This window comes from Solanum verrucosum, unplaced genomic scaffold (genome assembly GCF_900185275.1).
Source record: "Solanum verrucosum unplaced genomic scaffold, falcon-dt-bn FXZP01000127.1, whole genome shotgun sequence".
Lineage (NCBI taxonomy): Eukaryota > Viridiplantae > Streptophyta > Magnoliopsida > Solanales > Solanaceae > Solanum > Solanum verrucosum.
In genome coordinates this window covers 411,195-421,246 of record NW_026020321.1, presented here as the reverse complement: position 1 = coordinate 421,246, position 10,052 = coordinate 411,195, and the positions used below count along the sequence as shown (strand labels likewise).

General features: G+C 35.6%; 2 protein-coding genes across 2 annotated transcripts; both read right to left on the bottom strand.

The window, feature by feature from the left end:
* Positions 1-7,597: 7,597 nt before the first annotated feature.
* LOC125835393 (zinc finger BED domain-containing protein RICESLEEPER 2-like) lies at positions 7,598-8,937 on the bottom strand. The gene is made up of 3 exons (XM_049514517.1): positions 8,721-8,937; positions 7,730-8,459; positions 7,598-7,607 (listed from the first exon to the last, which is right to left on the bottom strand). Exons 1-3 carry the CDS (start codon positions 8,935-8,937, stop codon positions 7,598-7,600), a joined length of 957 nt encoding a protein of 318 aa, XP_049370474.1.
* Positions 8,938-9,197: 260 nt separating this feature from the next.
* Positions 9,198-9,665, bottom strand: LOC125835392 (zinc finger BED domain-containing protein RICESLEEPER 1-like). Its single transcript, XM_049514516.1, has one exon. It carries the CDS (start codon positions 9,663-9,665, stop codon positions 9,198-9,200), a length of 468 nt encoding a protein of 155 aa, XP_049370473.1.
* Between the last annotated feature and the right edge of the window lie 387 nt (positions 9,666-10,052).

The following is a 10,052-nucleotide window of genomic DNA, read 5'->3' as shown; positions in this document are numbered from 1 at the left end:
AAATTCTTAACCTTGAACTCAGAATCAAGAAAATGAGTTATGTCGGTAATCTCTAAACTGTCATTACCTGTAAGTAATATATCATCAACATAGACCGCCAGAATCGAGACCAGATCACCATTGACCTTGTAGAATAGAGAGTAGTCATTCAAGGAGCTAGAGTATCCTTTGAAGCTCAAAGCCCCAGCCAGACGTGCATACCATTGCCTTGAAGCCTGTTTAAGTCCATAAAGTGATTTTCGTAAGAGACAAACATGATTTGGTGTGGGAGGTAGAAAACCAGCTGGAAATCGCATATACACCTCCTCTTGTAATTCACCATGTAAAAAGGCATTGTTCACATCTAATTGGGACACGGGCCAACCTTTCTTGACTGCAATTGTGAGAAGACATCTGATGGTGGTCATCTTAACGACCGGGGAAAATGTCTCAGTGTAGTCGATTCCTGCCTTCTGTATATCCCCCCCTAACTACTAATCTTGCTTTCAACCTTTCGATAGACCCATCTGAATTGTGTTTCACCTTGTAAACCCATTTACAAGGAAGAGGCTTCTTCCCAAGGGGTAGAACCACTACATCCCAAGTGTGATTGAGTTGGAGAGCTGCAATCTCATCCTTCATAGCTTTAGTCCAACCTGGGTGTTGAGAAGCCTCACCAAAACTGTTAGGCTCAATGACAGTGGATAAAGAATGGAAAATATGTTGGTTGGGAAGAGACAGAGCTCCAAAAGAAAAGGAAGTAGGGGAAGTAGGGTGAACAAAACAAGAGTTAGTGACATCAGTGAGAAGGATAGAATTGCATATGAAATCTTGCAAATAAAAGGGAGGCTTACTAGGTCTTACAGATCTCCTAGGAGGCAAATCAGGGGAAACAGTAGAGTGTGGATCAGTAGGAGATGTGAGATCACAACTTATGGGAATATGATGAGGATCTGGAGTAGGAGGGTTAGAGGATGAGGCAGGAAAGCATGTGGATGAAGGATCTGCATAATCTGGAAAAGGTATATGAGAGGGGAAAAGAAAGTTGGAAGTAGATGGTGAAGAAGTGGTCTCAAAAGGGAAAACATCTTCATGAAATTTGACATCTCTAGAGATAAAAACCTTTCTACTAGCCATTTCCAGCACTTTATAACCTTTTTGAGAGGGAGGATACCCAAGAAAGATACATATTTTAGCTCTTGGCTGAAACTTGTCCCTTGGATGAGATAGAGTGGAAACATAACATAAACAACCAAAAGATCTAAGTCCCTCATATGAGGGTGGAGAGCCAAAAAGCACTTCAAAAGGTGTCTTCCCTTGAAGTACTCTAGAAGGCAATCTGTTGATTAAATGAGTGGCAGTCAAAATGCATTCTCCCCAATATTGGATAGGCAATTTAGATTGGAAAAGCAATCCTCTGGCCACCTCCAAGAGATGTCTATGCTTTCTCTCGACAACACCATTTTGTTGGGGAGTGGCAACACAAGATCTCTCATGAATAATCCATGCAGAACTCAGAAAAGCAGCCTTCTGTGAACCTTTACCAAGTTCCAAAGCATTATCAGATCTGATTCTTTTGACTGGTGAATGAAACTGTCTTTCCACCATAGCCAAAAAATCCTTTAAGATTGGAAAAGCATTACTCTTAGTTTTCAAGAGAAAAGTCCAAGTGCCCCTGCTAAAATCATCTACTATGGTTAAAAAATAATTGAAACCATTGTAAGTAGAATCCTTAAAAGGTCCCCATGTATCAATATGAATTAGTTCAAAAATTCTTTGGGTTTTAATGGCACTAACTGGAAAAAGAAGTCGACTCAGTCTAGCTTAAGGACAAATATGACAAATATACTCAGAATTTGAAGGAAAATGAATTAAACTTATATTTCTCATTGCTGAAAATGGTAAATGCCCTAATCGGACATGCCACAGATTTACATCAGGAACTGCATAGGCAGGAACAGAAACTGAATGAGAATTACAGCCAGAAATAGGACTAACAATATTACTAAAAACATCATTGGAATGACTTCCTTTTGGAAAAACATTTCTAATTGATCCTGAATCTATTTTAGTGGGCTGGAGTAGATATAGACCATCTCCTACATCACCAAAAACGCGTTCCTTCCTCATTGAATGGTCCTGTAAGAGACACCCACTAGAAGTAAATAAAACATGACAATTAAGTTGAATACACAACTTGTTAACTGATAGAAGGTTATACTTAAAATCTGGAACATGAAGAACATTATGCAGAGTGAGAGAAGGCAGAATACTAACACTCCCTGTGTGAGTGACAATAATGTTGAAAGAATTGGGCAAACTGATATTCAAAGGCACAGGGAGAGGGGTTAGACACAAAAAGGACTTAGAATTGAAACACATATGCTCAGAAGCACCTGAATCAATGATCCAGGTGCTAGAATTAAAAACTGGAAAACATGAAGCAGAATATTTAAGTATAGTACCAGCAACCGTATTCACATTAAATGATGATCCTGATGTGCTTGATTGAGTCAACTTTGCATCCTTGACAACATTGTGTACCAGATTCGAGTACTGCTCCTTGCTAAGATGTTGCATGTAATCATGTGGAAATGCTTCTCCATATTTGTGGTGTGTGTCTTCTGTTGATATAGCTGTATTTCCTTTGACTGAAACCTGGTAGTTTTTATTCTTTGTGAACTGAAAATCTTCCGGAAACCCTATGAGTCTAAAACAATCCAGCTTCAAATGACCTGTCTTTCCACAGTGATCACAACTCACATTGGGATCGTATTTCACCTTCATTGGCCTAGATTTTTGAAAGTGTTTTCCAGGCCTTTGATTGAGATTCCCGAAATTCTGAGATGTACCACCTCATTTGTTTTCGAAATTATGTGATGTATTAGCTCCTTTATTAGCTTGATTCCCAGATCTGAAATTACCTCCCATTTGTCTTGCAGCTATGAATGAAGCAGAATCAGGTGGTATGAAGGCATTCACATATACCTCCCTTTGATTCTCATCTTGGAGAAGTAGACTGTATGCTTGATTAATGGTAGGTAGAAGGTTCATCATCAATATGGTTCCTCTTGCTTGGGCATAAACATCATTCAAACCCATTAGAAATTGTATGAGTTTTTGGTCTTCCAAGGACTTAACCAACCTTGCTTTTCCTTCACACGTACACACATAGGTACAACATGATGATAGGTTGAGTGAGTCGAGTTCATCCCATAAACGTTTGAGCTTTGTGAAATACCCAGCAATGTCATTATTGGCTTGAACTAAACCTGATAACTCTTTTTGCAGATGATACAGCTTGGCTCCATTGGATCTCCCAAATCGATTCTCCAAACTGTCCCACAGCTCTTTTGCTGTTTTGGAATAAATTACACTGTCACCAATTTCTTTTGACAGTGAATTTAGTATCCAAGAAATTACCATATCATTGCAACAACTCCACTGTTCAAAATCTTTATGTGCCATATCTGGAGCTTTGCAGTTTCCATTTATGAATCCAAGCTTCTTTTTCGCAGAGAGAGCAATGAGGAGAGATCTCCTCCATCCTAGGAATCCTTTTCCATCAAAGATGGAGTTAACTAGGTTCATTCCAGGTGAATCTGAGGGGTGGAGATAATAAGATGGAGTGCTACCAATCTCCACAGCGTTTCCAGCATTGGAAGTTTCTACTACAGCAACACCATCCACCATTTTCAGATATTGTGATTTGAAAGAAAAAAAATGTTGTGCTTGAGCTAGATCGAGCTACTGCTCTGATACCATGTAGAATTTGAAAGAAGAACACAAGATTTGTGGAAATTTTCTCTCTGTCTTAATTCTGCCTCCATTACATTCCTTTATACAATTTATTAAGCTCTACTGTGCAAATAGGAAAAAAAGGACTAAAGGGACTAAAAGCTAATTACAAAATAAAATAACAACATGTACCTGAACTAGACACCTCACACTATTCTAGAAACTGCTAAGGAAAATACAACTGGATCCTTATTCAAAATGGGCCAGCTTCCAGCTGCAGATGAAAGCCCAAGCATTTAGGCCCTATCATCATTTCATCGGCCATTTATTTCATTAGTCCAAATACTCTTCTGAATGTATATTCATTTCCGACACAAACAAAAGATAAGTTCACATCATTCTCTGTCAGAGGCATCAATGGATGGCTTGTCTGCAACAAAACTTAACATTTCTTTGTCAATTTTAGAGTAAGAAACATGCTTAGAGAGAGAACAAATGACACAATAACTCAAACAAAAGAAAATTAATGGCTCCTTCAAAACCATAGGTAAATTTCATTAAGCAAGGCCAAGGAAAATATACAGTTAAACTGATTAATTCTAGCAAGACTAAGAACAAAACATGACTATAAGATTTAGACTCGGAGCAGAAGAAAATCTAACTATGCTAACATATTGCTACAAACAAACAGAATTCAAATTGTAGAAACAAAGAAATATTACCTGGTTCTGGGCAACGAACCGGAACGACGAGTTCCACGGAAACGATTCCAACTCGAACGGCCACAAAATTTTGAACTATTGAACCGAGAATTCCCAAGCTACTATGAGGTCTCAAAACGTCTCCTTGAACAGTGGCTATTTAAAGGGGTTCAGAAATCTGAAAATCACAGCCTAGAATCGATGTGGGTAATTTGAAATTCTTCGCATGAGCTGGAATTCTGTACGAATTCAAATTGAGAGGATAAGGATCGTTATGGAACCTTCCAAAAATCTTCCAGCGCCTCGAGCTCGTGCCTAGCACACTTGGATTTCGATTAGAAGGAACTAGGACGGCGGGCGAGAAACGATTCGGAGCTGGTTGGTTCTGGGTCTGTAGTGAGCCTACTGTTGAGAGGATCAAAGAGAGTATAGGGGTTATTTGGGCCGGGTCAGCTGATTTTGGGCTAGAGAAATTGGGTCTTCTCTTTTATTTGGATTGAAATGAAATGTTAAGGGGACAATTCAACTTCAAAGGAAGAAGGTCCCTTGGTTCACCAGATTCGAATTGTTTTAGTTCAAATTCAATTAATTATTTAAGCTTCGACAACACAAAATAATTATTTTGATCTTTATTAAATTGTGATCAGTTTTAAAGGAAATAAGATGCGTACTTAATTAAAACTCTATTTTTGGTAAAACGATATACTAACTATTTATTCAAATTGAAATTTTTTTATATAAATCTATATATTTTAAGTATATAGAGATATATTTTATAGTAAAAATGGAAAATTGCCTTGAAAATGATTTCAAAAACATTTTTTATTTTTTCCAAAACAATTACTTCAATTTGTTCAAAATTTAAGAAGCATGAAAATTAATTTAATAGTGGAGGGCCAAAATTGGGTGTCAACAATAACTCTGAAAAATAAAGAACTTTCTATTTTGCATAGGTATAAGAAAGTGATTTTGGACTTAAAAGTCATAAAGTAGGATCAGTTAGAAATAGACATGATTTAGATCATTTTACATGTAATTTCTGTATTTGATCTATGTCATTGGTATTGCTGATATTTGTGACTATTGATGGGTTTAGTTACGAATATATGTTACGAAAATCACTTTTATCCAATATTGATATTCTCGATGGACCAGATTGTTTTGAGATATTTAAATTAAATAGCAAAAGTTTGTGCACAATAAAGTTTCATCTATGTATGATTCTTTAGAAATATATGTAATCCAAGTGGGAGATTGTTAGTAATTTCTATTTTGTGGACTCACATATTAATATATTATACGTGGATATGCCATCATTATAGTAGCTCATTGTAGGATCTAATAAAGTAATAAAGTCTGGGGCCTTAAAAGTAAATATATATTCATGTGGATTTATTTTAGATGTCTAGAAAACTCACAGTTCTTTTCTTATGTCTGATGGAGATTTATTGAAAAGATATCATTTAAATTTGAAAAGATGGCTTAGGCGAAAAGACACTTCAAAATCCTTTAAAAGGATTTGGTCCCTGAACCAGAAGATATACTTTTCTCTTTTTGTCCATCTCAGAAAAAGAACACTAAAAAGTAATCTTTAATGTTTAGAAGATCAAGTTCATCAGTTTGGAAGGTTAAATTCATTAATCAAGTTGTTGTCTTCCTCAATGAAGTTACTGCAATGAAATAAGGTTAGTGTTTCTACCATTCTTCTAGATTAATATCTCTATCTAATGATTTACTTGTGATCTTGGGTGAATTTTTTAAAGTTTTCTAACAATTTAGACCAAATTAATTACACAGTTTGTTGATACTTTGACAAATTTAGAGAATCAAATGTTGCAAGAGCTAAAGAAGTGATCCTTAATAGAAGAAATCATCTACCAATAAAAATCTACGAAACATCAAGTATTTCACTGCAGTAACGAGAGATAAATAATAGAACTAACTGAATTAGTAAGAGAAATTGGTGGAACTATAAGACATCATAGTAGAGATCACTTATAACTTTTGCAAATTATTATTGTGTTCAAAGATGGGAATACAAGTGAAATCAATAAGGTTAGGGCTGGGCGTTCGGTCGGTTCGGTTTGTAAATTTCGGTTTAATTTTTTCGGTTTTCGGTTTGGCAAAATATGAAACCAAACCAAACTGAAATAAATTCGGTTTGGTTCGGTTATTACAATTTTGGTTCGGTTTATTTCGGTTTGATTTTCGGTTTAACCAAATTTAATTAATGCGGCCTGTGGGTTGTGGCATCTGGATTATTTTCTGCTGGTCTGATTATAAACTGAACAAAATTTGACTTTCTTGGCTTTAATTTGTTTCACCAAGTCTCAACTTTCAACCATTCAAGTTGTTTCTTTGCAGTTAAACAAATGCAATGAGCTCCCAGAGGAATGAGGATACCATATTCAAGAGTCAAGACCCATAAATCAACAAGTGCTGGACAGTGGACACCCTTCTTTATAAGCACGTCACAACTCACAAGCCTTTTACTTGAAACTTACCATATCATTGACTAAAATATCTAAATAAAACAGATAATTCTTGTCCAGCAGGCAGCAACATTAACAAACTAGTCGAGAATAAGAATAAAAAGACTATCAAGACTCAAGAGTCAAGCCAACAATAGTACAACACTAGAAAATTCAAAAACTTGTGCCCAGCACGGCAGCACCACTAAACTGAAACGTCCAGCTGCCAGTAGACTGAAAAGTCCAGCAAGCCAACAACCAAAACATTAAAAAACCAACAAAACATTGTTGCAACTTGCAACCTCCAAACTCCAGTGCAATAGCTCCCAAGTTCCAACAGATAGCAATCAAGAAAATAACAAACCATTGATGTGTCTGCGAGAAAATAGAACTCTTTATGATCTACATTTCATAATAAAATATATAAAACTATCAAGCAAGTTATGTAAATAAGTTCTTTACTTACCCATACCATGCATCACTAGTTGATAGTTGAACTTACAAGTTGCAACTATATATCAATAATACTAGATTCAGTCCCACTACAAGCAAAATCTAAAAAAATATGAAAGAATTTGTTAGTTGTTAAAAAACATAAGTAATAAAATTATTTTCAATATAATTAATACAAATACCAAAATCTTACCAAGTTCAAGTTGCTCAAGATACTCTAAATCTTCCTCAATATTGATTGGAAAAGGCTCACTTTTAAGACAATCTTGAACACAAATAAGAGATTGCACAAGTTTAGGAGTTAATGAACTCCTAAAGGGATCAAGAACACGACCTCTTGTGCTGAATGCACATTCTGATGCGACACTTGAAATGGAAATGGCTAACACATCACGAACCATCTCCGCGAGAATAGGAAATCTCGGCTCATTTACTTTCCACCACATTAATATATCAAAGCCATCACTATCTGGCTCAATATCTTCAGCAAGATATCTTTCCAATTCTAATTTACTACCTGAACTTCCACTAACTTCTTTATGCTTCTCAAATTGTTGTTTCGTTCTCATTCTTCCTCTATTTACAAAGTTGCCAAAACCACTCACACTAGATATAATTGATGAGTTGTCAGATGAAGTGGGTGAAGATGGTACATGTAAAGAGCTTTTTGAGGATGTCTCAACATAATAATCAAATAATTTGTTCATGTATTTTTTCACTTCTGAACATAGCTCATCCCCAACTTCTTTTCCAAACATATCCCCAATTGCAAATGGAACATAATCAAGCTTGTTACGGGGATCCAACACGGATGAAATAAAGATCATCTTGTTCATTTTATGTGGTTCACCCCAATACTTTTTGAACTTTTCCTTCATATTTTTTGTCATTTCTTTCAAATTACCATCTTCATTTTCCATCATCTCTTTCAAAATAAGATTAAGTTCAGCAATTTCAACAAAGTGTGTATTGCTAGTGACATAATTAGAACCAAAAACTTTCAAAGTAAGTACATAAAAAGTTTCAAGAAATTTCACCATTGACCTCACATTTTTCCAGTCAACACTTGTAAGAATATCTACACTAGTTCCATCTTTTGCACTAGTTCCATCTTCACCTTCAGAAGAATTAGAACCAAAGGTACAAAAATGGTTAAAGTATCCTATATCATAAAAACTATATCTTTCAAATGCAAGCTCAAAATGTTGTGATACATCAAGCATCAAATATGTAGAGTTCCACCTAGTAGGAACATCTAAACATAATGATTTCTTACAAGTTATCAATTGAGATTCACAACATTCTTTGAACTTTCGAATTCTTGCGGGAGATTATTTAATGTATTTCACGGCTTGTCTCACTAGCTTGATAGACTTACCAATTTCCTTCAACCCATCTTGCACAATAAGATTAAGGATATGTGTCATACACCTCACATGAAGATGGTCACCATCCATAATGTTAGTTCCCCAATTACTTAATTGTTTAGACATTTCTTTCACAGTAACATCATTAGAACTAGCATTATCAACTGTAATAGTAAACACATTATCCAAACCCCATTCAAGCAAACAATTAGTAATGCAAGCCGTCATATCCCCGCCCTTATGATTAGAAATAGGACAAAAATTTATTATTCTTTTATGCAAAGTCCAATTTCTATCTATAAAGTGGGCTGTCAGACAGATGTAGTTGATTTTTTGTATAGAGGTCCAAGTATCTGTCGTAAGACAAACTCTTGGACGTGCTTCTTTGAAAACCTTCTTCAAAAGTTGTCTTTCTTCAAGGTATAATTCATAACAATCTCTTGTCACGGTTCTACGAGAAGGAATATGAAATTGTGGCACTGTAACTCTCATGAAGTTTTTAAGCCCTCTTTCTCAACAAAACTAAACGGTAGCTCGTCAACAATTATCATTTTGGCTAAAGCTCTCCTACTTTGTGCTTGGTCAAATTTCCAAGTGCTAATCACTCCTTCCTTTGCTCCCATTGAAGATGGTAGAAAATTAATTAGATTTTGACCTTTATCTACGGTGTCACGAGGAAATTTAGGACATGTTCTCATATGAGTATTCATTGACGACGTACCGTTACTTGATGTAGAAGCTGCATAAGGTTTCGCACAATACTTGCATTTGGCTTTCTTAGCTCCACTTTCATCGGTGAACTTGTCAAAATGCTTCCAACAAGTAGCTCTAGGTTCCATGAGTTTCCTTTTCTTTGAAGTATCGACATCAACTTCAACCTCATTGGGAGATGAGGTGTTAGGTGTGCTCTCATTTGAAGCTCCACTTTCACTTATCCTACTTCCAATTTGTGTCATCTGTAAAAAAGTGAAATAAACAAGAAGAACAACAATCAGAATTCAGAAAGACACAGACACACAATATATTATAGTTCACAAATCACACAAATTATCACATAGTTGCATTCAATGATTAAAAAAACAATAGAGGATTCACAATTTATAGCAATAAAACTCACAAATCATACATGTATGATGTACCAACACATCCTAATTCCTATGTCTAAAAACATAAGAAAGCATTCACGCCCTCAGCAAAAGTTTCCAACATAAACAGTAACTAACAGAATTAACTAACTGATATTAGTCATATTACATTTCATATTCATGAAATGAGGAAATAAAGAAGAAGAAGAAAAAATGAGGAGCACAGACATGCTCAATCCTCAATCTGGTAGTGAAGAA